This window comes from Sceloporus occidentalis, unplaced genomic scaffold (assembly GCF_023333645.1).
Source record: "Sceloporus occidentalis isolate IW3139 unplaced genomic scaffold, rSceOcc1.0.p SCAF_14, whole genome shotgun sequence".
In the NCBI taxonomy this organism is placed as follows: domain Eukaryota; kingdom Metazoa; phylum Chordata; class Lepidosauria; order Squamata; family Phrynosomatidae; genus Sceloporus; species Sceloporus occidentalis.
The window spans coordinates 13207526-13228640 of record NW_028316994.1 but is presented as its reverse complement, the minus strand read 5'-3'; the positions used below and the strand labels follow the sequence as shown (position 1 = coordinate 13228640).

Here is a 21115-nt window from a genome sequence, read left to right as displayed (position 1 = left end):
GGATTTACTTTCAAGAACTGGTTGTGAGCTGTTAAAAACTATGCTTTTTTACTTAATCTTGTGGGCTAATCTAATCCATTTTCTGCCACTTTAAATATTCTTCTTTATCCCCTTGCATGTCAACATTTAAGGCAGGAGTGAAAATCATGTGGCCTTAAAGATTTTGTTTGATTGCAATTCACAGCATCCCCCCACTACTGGCTATGATTGCTAGGGGTGGCTGGCAGTTCCTGCCAGCATGGCGTAGCAGTTTGAGTATTGGACTATGACTCTGGAGACCAGGGTTCAATTCCCAGCTTGGCATGGAAAGATATTGGGTGACCTTGGGCAAGTCACATTAGCCTCAGAGGAAGGCAATGGCAAACCTTCTCTGGACAAATTTTGCCAAGAAAGCCCCATGATAGGTTCACCTTATGGTGAACATCTGGAAAGCAGCAAGATTCCCACCTCACAATTAAGACTAGATATTGTACCGTAACTGTGGTCCTTCACCTAGGCAGGGAGAATATGTACCATGGTCAGTTTTTTTAAGGGGAAAGCCTTGCATTCTTGCTTGGTTTAAGATACAGGATTCTGATCTATAAAATTGCATTTTGCATTAGGGCTGCTTGACTTCCATTGGGGCGTTCCCACTTCACTGGTAGTGTCTTAACCAACAAAATATTTGCCAAAATAGTGGTGGAGGGAGATTCCTTGCACTAACCACTATGTGTATGTATGTAGGTGTCTTCAAGTCTTGTTATCAACTTGTGGCAACTGCATGAATTTCATAGGGTTTTCTTAGGGCAGGAGTACTCAGGAGTACAACTGGTTTTGCCAGTTGCTTCCTCTGATGTACTAGCACCTGGTATTCATTGGTGGTCTCTCATTCAAGTACTAACTAGCGTTGTGCTGGCCAAATGGCTGTAATAAAGTTATAACTAGCGTTGACCCTGCTTGGTTTCCAATATCAGATGGGATCTGGTGCCTGTCTGTTGGGGGGGGGGGGACATCCAGCCTAGCCTTTTTGTTCCTTGACATGCTAATCTTTCTATATATCCAGGGAGGGTTTTATTCTTACATTGGTGAAAAGCCACAGCAAAAGCTCAGCAAAGTTATTTCCTGGGGCTACAGCTCCCAGAATCCCACAACCAGCATGGCCACAGTATGGGCTGAAGGTTCTGGGACTCTTGTCGATCATTAATATCCAGTCCAAGAGACTCAACAAGGCTGCTGTGCCTGCTGGACTTCAAACATTTAAATACTCAAGTGAAGTTAGACATGGAAAATATTTGAAGAGTGTTTTTTTAATTGTCTTTTAACAGCCATGTAACCTGACAGGCAGGAATACTCCAACCATTTCCGCTGCCCAAGAGAAAGCCATACCAAATGCTGGAAGCCAGAGCCATATTTTCTCAGCTGCTCCTGCAAGAGAGGAAACATATATTTATTTATGAGCTACACTGATTGACTGCTATTCCATCATAGAGTAAAAAGTGGCACCCATGACTCTTCTCCCCTATTTCCCTGTAGTCCTCACAACAACCCTGTGAGGTATGTCAGGCTGTGAGTGCACAACTGACCCAATGTCACAAAGTGAGTTTGAGTATGTTATTTGATGCATTTTATATGTTTGTATTATAAAATTAAAAATTAAAAAAAACAAAACAAAGTGAGTTTGAGGAAAGGTTCTTTACTCAGTGTTGAGAATACAGCTAAGGAAAGATGCTTGTTCGAACTATAATTCCCAGAATCCTCAAGCCAGCAAGCTGGTCATGCAGGCTGGGGATTTTGGGAGCTGTAATCCAAGCAAATCACTTTTTCGAGCTCTGATGTAACAACACAGAATCCTGCATTTCCCCAAGTTCCACTATTTATCCATATAGCTCAGTACTGTCTGTTCAGGAAATAGGATACACAGTGGTATGCCTCCAGGTGCTTTCAGGGACAGGTCCCATCAGCCCCAGCTCCCATCAGCTCCAACCAGCATGAACAATAAGGGGAAGTTATTGGCACTGTAGTCTAGTAGCAGCTTCCATTTCAATGAATATTTGAGTTCAGTGTCTTGGATTGTTCCTTAAAAATGTATACTAAAACCTCAAGCTCATTCATGTAATGGGACATGGAAGCACAACTCCAACAAAGAGCTCAAGTTGATATGAGGAAGATGACTTGGCTTTCTAGCCAAAGGTGCTAAACCATTCTCCCATCACCTCCAGCACATGCAGTCCCGTTTGTGGTGGTTGGAGACTAGAGATGAGATGCCTTGCCCAAATGGTTTCTCTTCATTTTGGAAAGAAAAAAGAGACAAGACCTTACCTGCTGACACATGAGCAGCTCCTGTCTGTGACACATTCTGGTGATCTGCAGATCTCTTCTGCTGATATGCTACAATGAAATCCCAGAAAGAAAGTGATTGGGAATGCAACATTACAAGTGGATTGACTCAGGTCTAATCTGCACTGCTGGAAAAAATGCCATTTCACACCACTTTAACTGTGATAATTCCAACCTATGCGATTATGGGTTTTGTAGTATGTTGTGGCACCAGAGCATTCTCATAGAGAAAGCCAAATATCTCACCTAACTACAAACCACAGAATTTCATAGCATTGAACCATGGTAGTGGTGTCAAACTGCATTATTTCTGCAATGCGGATGAAGTCTCAGTAAACTGCCATTGCTGTAAGTTCTATTGATTGAATAGGGCTGGCTGGTGGATTTCTGGCCATGGTCATCCCCCACAAGATGGACATTCCCAAACTCTGCAGTTTGAGCATATGCCAGGTGTTGGATTTCTGAGGGTGGTAGTCCCCACAAAGTTCAACATTTCCAAACCCTGAGTCTTTAGCACATGCCAGCATTACCTCTAAGACCAAGGACATAGGGCATAGTGGTACCCATCTCCCCCTGCAGTCTCTGGGCTAACACACTGAGCGTCTCATTGAGAGGGTAACGACAGCGCAGAGTCAGCCTAGAGAGAAAGAGACAAACAACAGTGACTTTGGGAAGCCATCTTTGGAAGTCATCAGCTGCTCTATTCATCCGCACCCAACCAAAAGAACCGACCCACTTGGAAGGTGCTCAATGCACAGCCTTACTTGTATTGGGAGTCCCTGGTAATGACTGGGCTGGCTTCTGGAATCATCTCTCTCCTGAAGGTCACTTCGTTCTCATACACCAAGTAGTTGCCTTCAAACTGTACAAAGGTGGGAAAGAAAGGCAAAGGAAGGTGTTGCTCTATCACTGGTAACTAGGAATGTCATTGGCCAAGATAGCCTTTCTCAAAGTACTCCAGACACTGGCATGGCCTGCTCACTGTGACATCACAAGGGGCCATTCCTGGTCTCAGGTTTGAGAGTTGAAATTCCTGAGCCTGCTATATGACCTGGCAAGCGTAAAAGTAAACTAGACTTCCAGAAACGGGGAACTATGTAGCCCCCAATCACTGGTAGTTGCCCATCCTGGTCTGAAGAGCAAGATCTAGAGCTTTTAAGAGAAGAGAAGGTATTCTCTGGTGGGTTTCAATCATATGTTCCTTAGAACAGCTCAATGGCTTCTAAATTGACCAGAACAAATTGGAAAGATGTAGCTGAGGATAGTCCAATGAAGACATTCTGGAACATCCTCACAGCAACAGCTCTCAAATCTTGAATTAAGAAACAATCCATTAACTTACGTGTAACAGACAAAGCTACATATTACTCCCACTTCCTCAAAAGTTCTACTTACCCTTCTTGTGGTGCCACAAGAGGTCACAGGGAAAGAGAAGAGAGCCCTGGATTCATCAGCCGCAACTGGCCCACAGTTCTGGTCTCGTAGGTGGGCATTCCTAGGGTCCAAGGATGGTTTGGTGTCCAGGCTGAGGACTGTGGCAGTCATGGTTCCATTGGGAAGGCATACTGATCAAAAAAGAGAAGCCATGTAAGTCCAGAGTGTCCATCCTGGCCTAGCTTTCAGGTGAAGGCCCACAGTATTTCCTTTGACTGGAATAGCTTATTAAAATATTTCTATCTCTGTTGTTTGTTGTTGTCTGCCTTCAAGTCATTTCCAGCTTATAGCAACTCTAAGACAAACCTATTTATTACAGGGTTTTAAATAAGAGTAGCACTCAGAAAATAGACTATTAGGTGAGTGTCAAACAGCCATTGTGGTGTAGTGATTTGAGTGCTAGACTACGACTCTGGAGATCAGGATTCAATTCCCTGCTTAGCCATGGAAACCACTGAGTCACCTTGGATGAGTCACATACTCTCAGCCCTGGGAAACCCTTTGAGAGATTTGCCTTAGGGTTGCCATATGTTGGAAATGACTTGAAGGTACACAATAACAGGAAGAACAAACAGCCCATTCCTCCTAGGCGTCGCATTTTAGTAAAGTGTTATGGAAAGCCAGGTTATAAACCACTTCTGCTATGTCATATAAGCCTCCCTCTTTTCAGAAATATACGCAGAGGAAACTATAATTCCACTTCACTCGTAAATATAGAATAAAACCCAGAAACCTTGCAAGAAATCTCATGAAACAGAGAAATGCATCTCAATATTCTGGCGTGTAAGAGGCTTTAATGCATTTTAAAGTATCATTAGAGTTCTTTGCTGTAGACTTCATCTCTATAATCCTCTTTGTCAGTATCCTTACTTACTCTTTTTTTTCTTTTAACTTTCTACTTCATTATGTCCAATTCTTGTTTATCCCTTTCTTGTCACCTTAATTGTTGCACATTCATTTGTAATAAATATACCTGACACATTTTTGGCCTGTGTGGATATTTTAAGCCCATCTTCAGGAGACTACACAAAGAATATAAAGGACATTATTTGTATAGCTCCTGAAGAACATCTATGCATTCTTTGTGCAGTTCTCTGAAGGAGGTTTTCAGATAGCTACAGGCAGAAATGCATCAGGCTTTTCAACAAATCAATATCACATTTAGCATCTTGATGTGTCTTTGTGACTGCACTCACCAAGCAGTTTTCCCATGGGGAAAATGCAGGCAAAGGGAAATGCTACAGCCGTCACCAGTGTCTTGTTGTCCCTCAGGCTAAAGTCAAGTCGAGCTGTCAGTCCCTGGAGAGAAATATCCTGCAACAGACACACACAGATGTGCAGTTCAGTTCTTGTAGGGGAGTTTATGTACACAAGACCAAAATGGCTGCAGGCGTGTCTCACCCCATACCTACCTGATATGCCAAGCCAACTGCCAAGAAGGGTACTGACAGATAGTAGTAGTTGGCATTATCCTGGACAGTGTAGTTCTGTGATACAATCAGTTTGCTTGTCACTCGCATGTTGCCCACATATGGGAGCCAGTAACGATCCAGATTTCCACGGTACATTATTAAACCAATCCTTCCTGTGTCACAGAAGCCCTCGAAGGTTGGAAGAACTAACAGTGTTAGTAGAAGACAAGAAAGGGAAAAAAAGTTATATTGTGTTTTAACAGAAAGCCTATGTGATAAAGCGGTTTGAATGTTGGACCGCAGTGTGATCTACACTGCAGAAAAAATGCCATGTGACATCCCTTTAACTACCATTCTCCAGGATCCTGGGCTTTGCCATTTGTTATGGTATCTCTGAGAGAGAAGGCTAAATATTTCACAAAAGTACAAATCCCAGAATTCCATAACACTGAGTCATGGCAATTAAAGCGTGTAAAACTGCATTATTTCTGCAGTGCAGGTTAGACCCATGACTCTGGAGATCAGGGTTCGATTTCTCGTTCAGTCGTGAAAACTATTGGGTAACTTTGGGCAAGTCAGATACTCAGCCCCAGAAAACCCAGTGATAGGGTCGCCTTAGGGCTGCCATAAGTCAGAAACTACTTGAAAGCACATAGCAACACAACACATGTTTAGAAGCTATTTCTAATTATGGCTTCCTCTTAACCACCTTCTTTGGAAGAAGCCATCTTCCTCCCAGTTGACTGTTTTGTATGTTTTACTTATGTTGTAATCATTCAATCACTCAAGAGCAGGATTTATAAATAAAGTTAATAATAATCATAATAATTCATAGTGCTAAAAGTTTCAATTGGTTTGGTTGCAGTAAAAATCCTTTGATGAATAAGAAAATAGCAACTATTGATTCCTAACTTTTTGGACTGCAACTCTTTGGTCCCACTGATCTGTGGCAGGAAAAAAAATGCAAACAAGGGAGGAGGAGAGGAGTTTATAGCTTGCACATTCTCTCTCTCTCTACCTGTCTTTGGAGTTTATCACTAATTTTGGGGCTAATTTTGGCATTAAAGAGAGATTAAAGTGCATTTTAAAGCATCCCACAAATAAAGTGAAAATGGCAAGGAATTGTGTGAAGGATTATCACACACAATTACACAAATAAAATGTATCAGAAATGCATTGTGTCGCTGAAATCCCAAAAGTTAAAAGAGGCGCATTAATGCTTCTTTATGGCCACTTTAATGCTTCTTTATGGCCACTTTAATAGCAGGGTTTGTGTGACATCATGTAAAATCATTTTGCGTAATTACGTGATTTTTCTGGGATATTCACAGGATAAACTCCCAATCTCCTTCATGTGATAAGCTCCATAGTAAACTCACCAACATCTGGAACATCACATTCAATGACTGCAGGGTAAATGAATGGCTTGGCCTTGGGGACCAGGTTGAGGGTGTAGTCAAGGTGCAGAGTGTACCTCCGGATGTTGCCATACAGATACTGAAGAGAAGAATCAAGAAATCACAAGAAAGTAGGTTGCAGCTAAACAATAGATGGAATTTTCTAACAGTTAGGGAGGATGGGAGACCTCCAAAGAATACCAGGTGCTCCAGACTATGTTTCAGAGGAAGGAACTGGCAAAACTGGCACCTCTGAGTTTTCCTTGGCTATGAGAACCCTTTGAAATTCATACGGCCACCATAAATCTTCAGGGGACTTGAAGTTACATATATGCACACACACAAACAAAAAGGGCTTTTTGACAACTTCATGTTGAGTCCCAGTTTTTTTTTTTTTTTGGCGGGGGGGGGAAGCAGGGTATAAATAAATATAACAACAACTCTCCCTCACGGGAGGTTTTTAAAGAGAGCTTGGAAGTTTTTAAACACCTGGCAAGGATGGTTCCCCTGTGAATTCTTATGCCAGCAGGGGATGGAGTAGATGACCATTTGAGGCCCTTCCAACTCTGTAATTTTAAGAGCTGCTCAACAACATAAAACCATTACTACTAATAAAGAAAACAGAAATAGAAAGCAGGACCTTTTGGTACCTGAGCTCTCTTTCCAATCCATGTCTAGCAGATACAACCCTACGTGGGATTATTATCATACACAGAAGATTTGGGATTAGTTTGAGGACCATATGAACTCAGGCCAAAGGGCAAACAAGGCCATAGATCACAGGCTGGCCACATTTCTACCTATTCAAATTCTACTGTGAAGCAATGAGGGCTGGTGATGTGTTACAGATTGCGAAAGGTGGGACCTCAGCGGTGCCTGTGCAGAAGTCATCCCCCAAATCCCAGAGCTTGGAAAGTTACTTTTCAGAAATAATCTGTTCTGTTACTCATTATCGTGTGTGTGTGTATGCATGTGTGTGTGTGTACACGCCTTCAGGTTGCCTGTCAGCTAATGTTGGCCCAATTAATTTCCTAGGGTTTTTTAAGCAAGGAATTCTCAGAGGTGGTTTTGCCAGTTCCTTCCTCTGCAATATAGCCTATAGCACCTATCTGGCAATCCGTGGCAGTCTCCCATCCAAGTACTAGCCAGGACTGATCCTACATAACTTCTAAGATCAGATAGGATCTAATGCCTTTAGCAAGTAATTAACTCCTGTTACTCATTAAATAGTGGTGGAAGTTGAATCATTATATTACTTGTTGCACTCTGTTCCTTTCTGTTACTTTTTGGGAAAGAAAATGACTGATAAGAAAATGGATTGGTAAGAAAATGGCTTCAGACTTGAAAACCTCTTGTCAAAATGCCTCCAAAAATGCCCCCTTGAGAGTAACTTTTGAAAATAACAACTTCTACTCCTTACTTCTTACACCAGTAATGTAACATTGTGCTTACTTGGTACATTGCTTTAACATGTAACTTAATTACATCCTTGTTATCCAGAACGTAACCCATTTTACAGGCAACAAACGTTATTTGTAATTCCTTGCTTACAAGTCCTTTAAAAACTTGCTGCGATTCCCACTCTCACCTTCTGTTCTACCAGAGGATCGGTGAAAGGGACCTGTAGTGTTAAAACCCTGGTCTTGTTAGGGTTGGCCACTTCATTCAGATGGCAGCCACGTGGCTTGAGCAACTCAGGTGTTAAGGGCATGCCACCGATGCCAATGGTGGTCAGCTCCACATCAGGGAGGAAGTTGCCAAGGCTGACATCAAAATAGCCCTTCTCTGGGATTGTGTCTGGAAGACAGAGACCGATATTCAGTGCCTTATTGCAAGGCAGACACATCCATGTTTGAGTAGGAATGAGCAGTCTGAAGATGCCAGCCACAGATGCTGGTGAAACATCAGGAATAAACTCTTCCAGAACATGGCCACAGAGCCCCCCAAACCCACAAAAAACTATAGTTTGTATAACATTTTGCAATGCAGAAAGAGAGAGTGCATCACTGCCTTTAAGATGGAGCAGAAGGAAAGGTTGAAAGAACAAGAGAGTGGAGGACGAGGAAGATAGATGAAGAGAAGAGAGGGAAAGAGACAGAGCATCAGGTTGGAGGAAGACAAGATTTACAAGAAGTAAGTGGTGTCTTAAGTGAGAAGGAGGAGAGCAAAGGGAAAGGGGAAGATCACCAGAGTATGGTGGACAATGGAATATATAACCTTTGAACATTTTGATTCTTCTGCTAGTCAAGTAGTAAAAGTCAACTCACCACCAGAAGAAGGAAGAGGAAAGAACAGAAGTGGACCAAGGCAGAAAACTACATCAACATTCAGTTTTCTGAAATTAAAATATGGAGTCCGTATTGCATAATGGGAGAGATCTCTTTATAGTAGAGAGGACAGTGTGAGTTCTGTTCTGGGGGCAAGATATGAAGCTTACTGTTGATCAACACTGGCTTCTGAGGGGCAAAGGGTGTGCGAATGGCCTTCAGGCTGCGATGGCGAGTTCGGTCACTCTCATCTCCTTGCCATTTACGGTCCAACAAGAGCTTGATGCTGTACGTTGTGCCATAATGGTTGTCCATCACATCACTCTGGGAGCAAAAGGGAGAGAAAATGAGAAATGCATTCTGAATGTTGTGGTGAAACTGAGGCAGGTTCAGCACCTTATGAACTAACAGTTAGCAGCAAGGTCTTCACTACCACAGGTTTTTGTATGTGCATCCCCTACAGTATGTACAAACTTTGGTCCTCCAGGTATTTTGAACTTCAACTTCCAGAAGCCCCAACCAGCTTGGACAACAATCAGGAATTTGGAGAGCTGAAGACCAAAATATCTGGAGGACCACAGTTTGGGAACTACTGCCCTAAAAGATGGAGAGCTATTGAGTGAGGAAACTCCAGGGGCACTGAAACCATTGGACTAGAAAGAGCATCAATCTGGACCTCCAGCCAATTGAAGTCTCTTGTTTCTACCTGCTAGAGCTCCAGTCTCTGCCTTGACAGTCAAGATGGTTGTGACCATAATTGTGTTCCATTGATTCAATGGGCCAAACTCCAGTTGGGAGTCACAAAATGGATTGAGGATTGATTCTCCATGGGCTTGGGGAAGGGGATTTTCTGAGCCCTAAACCTGGAGATGCCTGGGATTGAAACTAGGACGTTTTGCATGCAAAACATGGCTCTGCCACTGAACTACAAGCCCTCCTATAATCTCCCCCTTGAACAATTGTACAGGGCCAGCTGTACAATTTGGTGAAATGCGGCCACTACCACAAGAAGTAGATATCGCAGGACAAAAAATGCCAGAAACTGCCCTCAGTAGGCAGGACTGTAGAAGGACTGTGTTGCCATATGCCACACAGTCTGCTTTGCGCCAGATGTCTCAAGGTGTGTTGGTGGAGACCACTCCATTATCAAAGAAAGATTCAATCTCCAATCTAATTGGCTTCTGTACTGAGATAGAGGAAAGGGACACCATCTCATCATTGGCCCCAAGCAGTGAGGGAGTAAAACATCTTAGGCCAGGCAGCCTAATCCATATGTCTAGTCACTAACAGAGTACTCCAATTCTTCAAAATTAATTTGAAGAATTAAAACATGGAGCAGAGTCACCATACCACCGACATGGAAACTGCCATCCTAGCTCAGCTAGGCACCACAACTAGCAACCCTGCTAGATACTGACCTCTGTGACCCCTCCAACAGCTCCAATGGGGACTGTGATGCTGATGAAGTCTGTCCTGTCAGTCAGAAAGGTGTATCCATTCCTTGCCACGGTGGCCCTGTCAATCAAACGCCCATCCAAGCCCATCTCGATGGTTTCATCCCGAAAGAGATGCGGGAACCCTACCAGCGAAGGCATGATCCGTGGGGTCACCCAACTGAGAGTGGTGGGTGTGAAAACTGGAGAGTCTGCAAAAGACAGAAACCTAGGATGTTATCTGCACTGCTCTGTGTGTGTGTGTGTGTGTGTGTGTGTGCATAAAATGCAACTGAACTCACACAAGAATATACTGGTAAGAAAACATGGGGCTTTTAAAAAAAACAGCAACATGTCCTGCAACCTCAAGCCTGTGAATTTTTTATTGAGACTATCTACCTGCAATGTGACTTTCCTACTATCTTTCAATTTGCTGAGCATTATAACCTTTTCTAATGAATTATATTGTTTCATGGTATATAATTAGCTGATTCTTTTCTTGTCAGTTATCTTCACTGTCCGGCTTTCACAACCTAGAAATCATAGAAATCGGAAATACTATGGGCTGGATGATTCTCATTTTGGTATCTATAATGATAACTGGTTGTTTGTCATTGTTTTCCAAAAATAACACATTGTCTATGCTCATTATTTTAAAAGCAATGCATTTGTAACAGGTTGCTAACCTACTGTTTTTTAAATTATGTCTCTAACTTGAAAAAAATACTGTTGAAAATTAAAAATTAATTCACACTATCTGTTTCTAAAGTAATGAGTAAACATTACTAATTAAACATCTCAAAATGTAGTATTTTTTAAATGGCATCATGTCAATAACTTTTTGTTTGTATCCATTTAACCTATCATGGGGGGTTCTTGGCAAGATTGGTTCAGAGGGGGGTTGCCTTTGCCTGCCTTTGAGGCTGAGAGAGTATGGCACCACACTGGCTCTCTTGGCTCCCAGTCTCACTTTAATTGGCCTCCCATGTTAAATGTTGGAGAAAAATATTCAGGAACCAGAGACTCACTGATGGGACAGGCCACTGCAGTATCCACCATCAGGATCATCCAAGCCTGTTTGTAGAAGACAGTGGCTCGTGCCACCTCCACTTCCAGGCCATGTACCTGCAGAGAAAGCAACCGCAAGGACATAGGATTAGATGCTCTAGGGAGATGTTGAGGTCATGATCAAGCTGGTCTCTAGATGAAGAAAGCTAGTGGCTAGGATGCTGGACTGGTACTTGAGATCCAGGAACTTTCTTTTAGCCTGTCCTGCCTCACAAGGTGGTTTTTAGAAATATAAAGTGGGAAGGAGCAAAGTCATGCTCCATTGAAAGAAAGGTGGGGTATATATTCAACTAATGAATACTTTTTAAAAAGTCTGTCCCAAGCACCATAAAATATCAAGAGACCAAAGGCGGGTCTAGACTGGCCAGAATAGTCCAGGAGCAGCCTGCAGTATTCTGGTCCCAAACTTGTCCCAGTTCCTCTTTACCTAGGCACTCTGGAGCAACACTGGTGTCTCTTCACACATGCATCCTGCTGTGCCACCTGCCACCATGGTTTGTTCCTCTGATGTCAAAAACATAGTACTCACATGCTAGTGCCTTGTAGTGACCTCAGAGGCAGCAACATAATAATTTTAATAATTTGTTTCCTTTATATACCGCTATTCCAAAGATCATAGCGGTGAACTCAGAAGGATGCAAGCCTGAATCGAGCTTGGGCCCTTTTGCTGGTCTTGAACTCACAACCTTGTGGTTTTGAGTGAATGGCTGCAGTACAGGCATTTAACCACTGTGCCACCAGGGCTCCTGAGTACTGTATGCATTGGCAGTAGCAAGTAGCATAGCAGGATGCATTGTAAGCAGCCTTCTGAAGGTTTTCTGTGTAGATCCAGAGTTAATTTTTAAAAGTAGATTAAGCTGCAATGCAATGCCCATGGCTGGAAGGCTTTTTTGCAGCCACCAATCCTTCCTACTCCTTACCATGGTGACTTCAGTCTGCTGGGTGCCATAGGGAGTGCGGAAGAGGACCCGAGTGGCTGTAGTGTTGACCCCATAGCCCAGGGCATGGGCCTGAGTGGCCATCATGTTCTGCAGGGAGCCATTCTGGAAATGGAAGACCACTTGCCACACCTGGTTCACAGCGCCCTGTGCCTGGAAAAGACATACTGGCATGAGAACGAGTAGAAGAGTCCACTAAGATGTCACTATTTCTATCTCAGCCTTGCATCTTTTGGACAGGGACCAGATAGTATATTGAATTATGGGTCAATCAAATTATCAGAGCAGTACCCCTTTAAGCACAATCTCTCCTCCCTCACTTTCCTTAGCAATGAGAAACTGCTGCAGGACTGTGTTAAGAGCCCCACTCAAAGAACTGTATAAAAGTGAATGAATCAGTTCTGCTGCCCAAACTACCACAGAGGAGCCTGAATAGAGTAAAGCAGAGAAGAGCAGCCTACATATACTGGCCAGATTGGCCTTGCCCAAGATAGGTTTTCAGTGCATTAAGCAAGTAAACCCTGATATCTCTAAACAACAAAGAGCAACTTGAAGGAGTTTTAAAATTATTATTATTGTTATTATTGTTATTATTGTTATTATTATTATTATTATTATTATTAACCTTTATTTATAAAGCGCTGTAAATTTACACAGCGCTGTACATACAATCTTTTTAATTGGATGGTTCCCTGCCCTCAGGTTTACAATCTAAAAAGACACGACACAAAGGGAGTGGTGGTGGGGAAGGGGCCTTTCTAGTAGGATAAATGTAAATACCCTAATCTTTTAAATATCTATTGATATCTTAAGAGCAAAATATTGAAAGCTGAATCCTTTAGATGTTCAAAGAGAAAAATAGCACAGCAAGTGCCTTCTTAGCGCAGTAGGTAGCGCGTCAGTCTCATAATCTGAAGGTCCTGAGTTCGAGCCTCAGAGAGGGCATGACTTCTTTTGTGGTGCAGTGGCTTGAGCACTGGACTACGACACTGGAGAGCAAGGCTTAAATCCCTGCTCAGTCATGGAAATCCATTGGGTGACCTTAGGCAAGTCATCTTCTCTCATCCTCAGAAAGGCAAATGCCATCTGAACAAATCTTGCCAAGAAAAACTCCCTGATAGGAGTTTCCATAGGTCAGAAATTATTTAAAGGCAAGTAGCTTAACATACAAGCATACAACAAAGCAGCTAAAACTTGAAATGGCTTTACAGTACTTTTATCTCCAGTCGCTGAACAGAGATAAGAATGAATTTTTCTGTTTAGTGGGCGAAAGGCCTCTCCCTTCCCTTTAAAAGGTATTTTTTAAAAAGACTATAGAGACCAGATCCCACCCCACTTTGTAGTCCTTACCAAAGGCCACACAGCAACCCAGTCTTCATTCAGTGCCTCACTTGCTACTCCTGGGACGGCACGTCGGACAGAAACCTGTAAGAACAACCCATCCCCACAGTCAAGATGGCTGAGAATTTGTCCCCCTACAAGTATTTACTTTCAGACTGCCACATTTAATGAAGTGGGGCTTTCAGAGACTTAGAACAGGGATAGTTAGCTTCTAGGGAGAGGTGGAGTGGGCTGTTTTCCTCTAGATCTGGGAGGAAGTATGCAAACCAGATGTTACTTCCAACTGCTAGCAACCCTTGAATTATTATAGCCAAGGATGGGGAATGGTGGGAGCTGCAGTGCTAGGACATCTGCTTGTTTTGTGTACAAAACATATACATACCCTCCAACATTTCACAGATAAAAACTAGGACACATGTGCCCAAGCAACATCAGAATGCGATGAAGATGGCAAAAGTCATTAATGAAGAAGTGCACACAAGCTAAGAGAGGCTGCAGCAGTTTGTTTATGCCTGACTCTATTGGGAAGGGCAAGATTCCATTCTCTCCTCTCCCTCATGCAAAGTTATGTGGGTGCAAACTACTTTTGCACATTGGACTCCGCTTGCAGCAACTGAAGTAAACTGAGGATGAAGGGGCAAGTGGGAAAAGGAGAGAGAAAGTGGAACATTTTTAAAGCAACTGAAAAAGTGGGATGACAGAGGATCAAGCAGGATTATTCCTGAGTTGGAGAGTATGGATGTGGTTTCCTTCTCTGCTCCACTCACCTCCATGTAATTTTCCTCACAGACAATCTCACGAGGGCTCCATGGAGCATCAACATGGCATTTCATTGAGACATCGTATGCAGCAGTCACATTGGCTGGGCTGGTCACTTCCACTTGGAGCCGGAGGCTGAAATCCTGGTCAAACTGGACAAAAAGAAAATTATACGTTGGCCCACTTTAGAGATTCAGCCTCATTCATATTAAGGGCACTTCGTGGGGACAAGAAATAAACAAGGCAGGGCTGGGAACTGTGTTGCTTCTCTGCAACTCTTAGCATTTCTCACCATTGGCTCTGTTGGCTAGGACTACTGGGACTTGGAGTCCAACTTGCCATAACACCATGAAAATCTGTTTTTATGTTTTAAAGCTACAAACCCTGGTGGGAAGCTAATTTCTGATAAGACAACAACTAAAACACAACAGGAAAAAAAAGAATCACCTCACACAAATAAGGTGCTGGGATTTAAAATTATAGACTATTGTTAGTATAAAGTTTGTTTACTACTGTACACCTCTCATTGGAAACTGAGATTATACAATGGAATAGGAAAAAATACAGAGGAAGTATGATCAGATTCCAGGAATAAATTTGATTTGTTCAGGCTTCTTTCAGGCTTCAGAGTATTACTGAAATCTGATCATACCTTTTCTGTATTTTTTCCTATACCATTGTATAATTTTTCTGTAAAACTGTGTAGTTTTATATTGAGCAGTGCTTCATACTTCTTGTATATAACAACCTGTGCATTGGTGAGTTGAGAGACGCTTAATATATGGTTAATTATTTGAGTTGGGTACTGATTTCTTATAAAATGATATATAAAGTAGACTACTGCTGCTTCTTCCTTTTGCCTGGAATTGTTTGCTGGTAGTTTTTGTTTTATTTCGCCTGTATTGTCTTGCTGGCAAGTGATGGCGATACTAAGGTTTTAGTACTTTTGGCCTGTCAATAAAGTGTCAGATTGACAGGTTACTAGTGATGTGGCCTTTTTAGTGCCAATCCAGGGAATGAAATGGTTTGAGAATAGGTGGCTCAAATCTTAAAGGAGCAATTAAGCTTCAACAGCTTGACAAAAGACCTCTGATTAACTGAAAACAGTGAAAATTGCTTTGTTCCTATGGATCAATATTGATATGTGCATTGCATTGGATCTCCTTGGAGAGCTGATAACACAGACTTGAGAAGTACCTGTATTTTTTCCACTACTAAAAACTTTAAAAGGCCCACCCATGGAACTGGGTGAAGCTCATCTTACCAAGTTGTGAACTGAACAGCCCAAGAATGACACTCTGATCTCAGGATTGCCATACAAGTCAGTGGTTCTGGTGAAGCCACACTGGGCAGCCACATGCTCTGTCACAGGAATGCGTTGTCCAAGCTCATCTGTAGAAAACAAATGGCAGGTAGATTACCTGAACCTTGGTTAATTCTATGGGGAAAGAGATGAGACATACACACATGCTAACCCAGTGTTGTCTGTCCCCCCAATCTGCCCTCCCTGGAGACCGCCAAAGTATACCAGGTGCTTTAGGCTATGTTTCAAAGGAAGGCAACGACAAACCATTTCTGAGAGTCCTTGCCTAAGAAAGCCCTATGAAATTCATGATCACTATAAGTCAAAACAAAACATGAAGGTACTATATGTACACAGACCACCCTCAACTTTCCTTGAAAAAAAAGCCCTTGATCTAGGGTGGTTTCCATTGCAGAAATCCAATAGCATTAGTATCATGTATCGGATACAGACTAGTTACATCCACGAGTTGCAGTTCAATATTATTTAAAGGATCACATTTTGCTCACTCCAGAGGTTTGCTGTCATTGTTGTCTAACTTCAAATCATTTTCAACTTTTGGCAACCCTATCATGTGTTTGTTTTTGCCAGGATTTGTTCTGAGGGTGTCTGCCATGGCCTTCCTCTGGGACTGAAAGAGTGTGGCTTGCTAATGTCACTCAATGGATTTCCATGGCTGAGTTGGTCTTCTAGAATTGTAGTCCAACACTCAAACCAATGCACCACACTACACCATCATAAGTTCTAGGGAGCAAGATTGGCTTTCAAATGCACTGCTGCTACTATTCCCAACAACAACTTTATAATGGGCCTCACTCCAGCAGCTGAAGATCATGTTTCTCAGTTTTTTTCTTGTGCCACTAATGAGCTCAGGAACAAGTCGGAGTGCCTCTGAGCCTGCAATTATTAGTTTTCTCATGCTACTGAAAAATTAGACCCACCCTCCATGCACCCTAAAAACCTTCCCTTTCCTTTCAAAGGAGACTGTCATACTTACTGAAGACACTGTAAGTCCATGTGTTCTGGCCCAAGGCAGTTTTGTCGATCCATATCCAGAAGTAACGGCCTCGACATTCGGTCTGTGTAACACCTTTCAGAAAAGGAAAAGACCCAAACAGAGACTTCAAGTGCATTGTAACCCTTGCTATTCTTCCACTTGAACTGCCATAGTTCCATCCTCTGGAATGCTGTGGTTTGGGGAGGTACAGGAGCACTCTGGCTGACAATTCTAAATACTCTTGGTTCAGAGGGGCTGAAAAACATGGCAAAACATCCCCCTCAAACACTAGAGGATGTTTAGGAACATTCTGGGGGCTTGTATTTGTGGTGATGCAACTTTTCAAGGTCTCTGGGCAATGCAGGCCTCCAGCTTCCAACAATTGTTCACCTTGGCTCCATACGCTAATCTTGCTAGAGGTAACCAAAGTGGTTTGAAACTTGATCCAGTCTGCCTGTGGCTCTGACATAGCTCACACCCATGCTATGCAAATATGCCTAGAGATGGGGACCAGGAAGGGTAGATACCCACTGTTTCATTCCTTATTCCCAGTATAAAGTCCCCTGAAAGAATGCTCACCTGTGGGAAAGGGTATTGATGCCACCTCCCATGACAGAAGCACAACCAGCAGGGCTAAGCTGTATGGAGAAGACAGAGCGGAAAGTTAATGGGAATGCAATAAATAAATAATCCCACAAGCACTTTTTCCGTCCTTGGCAGTACTGACATAGGACCAAAATAAATCCATAATAATTTGCTATGCAAAGGCCTAAATACCCTGAAGGCACTTGTCTGATCTTGGAAGCTAAGCGGAATCAGCCCTGGCTAGTACTTAGATGGAGGACCTCCAAGTGCTGTAGGCTATATTTCAGAGGATGGTAATGCCAAACTACTTCTGAATACTCCTTGCCTAATAAAACCTTATGAAATGTATAGTGAACATATAGTCGAAGGTACATACATTCACACAAAGTTGATTTTGTCTTTGGTCAGCCCTGACTCTTTGACCACTGCGCATATTGGATCTTCATTAGGCTGGGTTGTGTTTTTTTTAAGAGCCCCTAATTTTTATGTTTTGGTTGGAAGATCTTGGAAGGTCTTGTGATACTATCTCCATTTGTGTGGGTTTGTGCCACTTCAGATGGATAGGAGAATGAGCCTTGTATTAATACGTATCAGGAATGGGCAAAATACCTTCTTCCAAATGTTGCACTGCAATTCCCATAATTCCTCAACAACAACAATAACAAAAACTATACTGAGTGGGACTGATGAGATCCAACAACCCAACAACTTCCAGAGGACCTACTTTGCCATCTTCTGGCACATATGATGATCTGCATAGGGAAATTCAGATTTAAATTCCTACTTGGTAACCACAGCAGTTACTAAATGACTAGCCCAAGGCAATTGCCTCTAGGTTTAACTTACAGTACCTTGTAGGGTTGTTGTGAAGATAAAAGGAGGGGAATTGAAATTTTTTGATGGAGTGGGGAAGGGGAGAAATTGAATTGCCTGGATCCAGAGATCATTATAATTAGAACATACCTATTGAAATTGGTATGATTTAAAATAAATAATGTTTTCTATCCCCTAAAATATAAAACGGCATCATGGGATTGCATAAACATACAATAACAACAAAGGACATAACTGGAAGTTTGCTGCCCTTTCACAACTCTCCAAAGTCTGCTGCCTGAGGCAGCTGCTTCTTTCTACTTAATGGTAGGGCCAGCCCCATTTATGATGATTACTATCTTTTGAGTGGAGAAAAAGACCCATAAAAACAGTGAGGGGGAGAAATGGAACTGAACCTCCAAGAACCAGTAGTTGTTGATGTTGCAACAATTTGCTGTAGTTTTCTCTTGTGTGCCCTGCAATACACATAGTTGTGGGAAAGATTTGGCCATAACTCAACACAGCCAGAGCCCATTTCATAATAAAGAGTTCTGGAAGACTGTGTTTGTGTGTCTTCATATTGCTTGTCAACTTATGGCAACCCCATGAATTTCATAGGGTTTTTTTTAGACAAGGAATGCTCAGAGGTGGTTTACCAGTTCCTTCCTTTGAAATATAGCCTACGGCACCTGGCATTCATTGGCTGTCTCCCATCCAAGGACTAACTAGGGCTGACGCTGCTCAGCAATGAAGTTCGGACAGGATCTGGTGCTTTTGGGCTATTTAGACCCATACACCAGACATTTTATTAGGTGCAGCATGCTTTTCACAGTGGCTTACTGACCATGTCTCCCAAACCTCCATGTATATTGGATTATTTTCAGCACTTCCAACCAACATTGAAGGATGGAGATGATAGGAGATAAAGTCCAATAGACTTCAAGTATCCTACACTGGGGGAAGCTAGCTTCACCAAACCTCAGCTGAGTGTTCAGAAAAGCCCAGAAGGATGATTTAGTAGGAAAACATTAAGATGTCACCAAAAATTTACCTTATCTTTTGCCACTCAGAGATGAGGAACATTTTACCTCCTGGATGCTTTGGGCTTCATCTCCTATAACCTCCCTTACCGTTAGCATTGTTGCCAGGGACTGATAGAAACTGAAGTCCAAAATATCTGGGCGGCCAAACATTTCACCCACCCCTGCCATAGTTCAAGCAGTTGGAACAAACTTTTAGAGTACACACACTAAACTAAAGCCACATTCTTAGATTTTCTGTTCTAAAAGGCAGGCACTTCATTTGTTAGCAATGATAATAATTTGGGGCGGGGGGGGGGGGGGTACAAAGCACACTTACCCTGCAAAGACAAGGGAACACATACCGGGGCTTGTCGTTTTCTTCTTGAAATAATTCTCGGTTCATCTAAGAAAAACCCCTTAAAGACCACAGTTTCCCACTTTCAGGAGAGGCAAAGGTTTTATATCCTGCTGTTACTGTTTCCAAATAGCATTCTCACCTGCTGCCTATCGCTCATCAGAGAAAGAGTTTGTTGGCTGGGGTTTTTATAGGTGCTGAATTTGTCCTACTTTAATGGTTTTAAGCCAAATGGATGCCATGAACCCAGGGAAGTTTGGATGCAAAGGAAACAAATAATGTGGCTTCACTGCTTAGATTTTATTTTAAAAGCTTGTTTGGCATAGCATACTGCATCATGCAAGGCAAAGAATTTATATTAAAGAAATACCACTCCCTGGCAAGGCTCTGCTATATCTTTAACAGGCGGAAATCCACCAGGTTGAGCTTCCTTTTTTATCCAGATACAGTCCAAAAGCAGTTCTACTGCAATATTTCTGTTAATTTGGTGGCTAGGAGCCTATTGTGGGGGGGAAAAGCGACTATGCCCCATAAAGACAGGCCAAAATAAAGCTGCTTCGGGTCACTTTGGAGGTATGCTGTTTAAATGATGCATGCGTATTAAGAGTCTGGAGGCCACGCCAAAGCCACGTTCCAGTCCTAAGGAGGAGCTGGCTTTGGTGCAGCTTCCGGACTCTTAAGACGCATGCATCGTTTAAACAGCATACCTCCAAAGTGACCTGAAGCAGCTCTATTTTGGCCTTTCTGTATGGGGCCTATCTTAGTTTTACAGGGGAAAAAGACAAGCCTATCACAGGGTTATCTTGGCAAGATTTGTTCCATGGTTGTTAATTTTGGTGTGTGTGCGCACCAGTGCCTCCCTCTGAGGGTGAGAGAGTGTGACTTGCCTAAGGTCACCCAGTGGCTTTCCATGGCTGAGCAGGAATTTGAACCTTGGCCAGTTGAGCATTGGACTATGAGTCTGGAGATGGAAGCCCACTGAGTCACACACTCTCAGCCCCAGAAAACTCCATGATAGGTTTGCTGTAAGTTGGAAGCAACTTAAAGGCGCACGACAAAAAGGCAAACCTATCATAGGCTTTCCTTGGCAGGATTGGCTCAGATGGGGTTTGCCATTGCCTTCCTCTGAGATATGCTCCTTAAAGAATATAGAGCAGCAAATTTTAACTAAATTCAGACTAGCCACCTTGTTTTGAGCTGTTCTACTAAATCATATCCCTGAAGCTTTTTGGTAGAATGAGATGAGGTTTGGTGGAGCTAGCTTCCCCCAATCTAGAATGCTTGAGGTGTGTTGGACTGTATCTCCTATCATATGTATTATCCCCATGTTGGTTGGTGCTGAAGGTAGTCCAATATACACAGAGTACTGTGAGAGAAGATCAATAAGCCACTGTGGAAAGGATGGTGCACTAAATAAAACCTCTGGTGTATGGCCCCAAATATCCCAAAGGCATCAGATCCTGTCTGATCTTGAAAGCTAAGCAGAGTCAGCCCTGGTTAGTACTTGGGTGGGACACCTAAATTCAGAGCAACAGGGCTCTGGATATGTGCAAAGTGCCTATTCTTTGGCAATTATAGTCTACTGTCCCATAGTTTACTCTAAGATGCCAAGAGCAAGGGGTGGCCAGACAGTATGGGATACAATTACCATTATTCCTAGCATGCCAAGGGACAG

At 42.7% G+C, this 21115-nt stretch overlaps 1 protein-coding gene and 1 non-coding gene across 2 annotated transcripts; one reads left to right on the top strand and one right to left on the bottom strand.

Moving 5' to 3' along the window:
* Nucleotides 1-833: 833 nt before the first annotated feature.
* LOC149304068 (uncharacterized) lies at nucleotides 834-19445 on the bottom strand. The gene is made up of 19 exons (XM_089479671.1): nucleotides 19423-19445; nucleotides 17245-17303; nucleotides 16666-16758; nucleotides 15630-15757; nucleotides 14374-14517; nucleotides 13616-13690; nucleotides 12248-12418; nucleotides 11288-11384; nucleotides 10245-10471; nucleotides 8997-9150; nucleotides 8148-8356; nucleotides 6542-6659; nucleotides 5163-5368; nucleotides 4947-5064; nucleotides 3712-3881; nucleotides 3081-3178; nucleotides 2847-2953; nucleotides 2299-2367; nucleotides 834-1404 (listed from the first exon to the last, which is right to left on the bottom strand). Exons 1-19 carry the CDS (start codon nucleotides 19443-19445, stop codon nucleotides 1298-1300), a joined length of 2373 nt encoding a protein of 790 aa, XP_089335797.1. The 3' UTR covers nucleotides 834-1297.
* TRNAM-CAU (transfer RNA methionine (anticodon CAU)) lies at nucleotides 13138-13210 on the top strand. Its single transcript has one exon. It is a non-coding gene; the product is annotated as a tRNA-Met (tRNA).
* Nucleotides 19446-21115: the final 1670 nt, after the last annotated feature.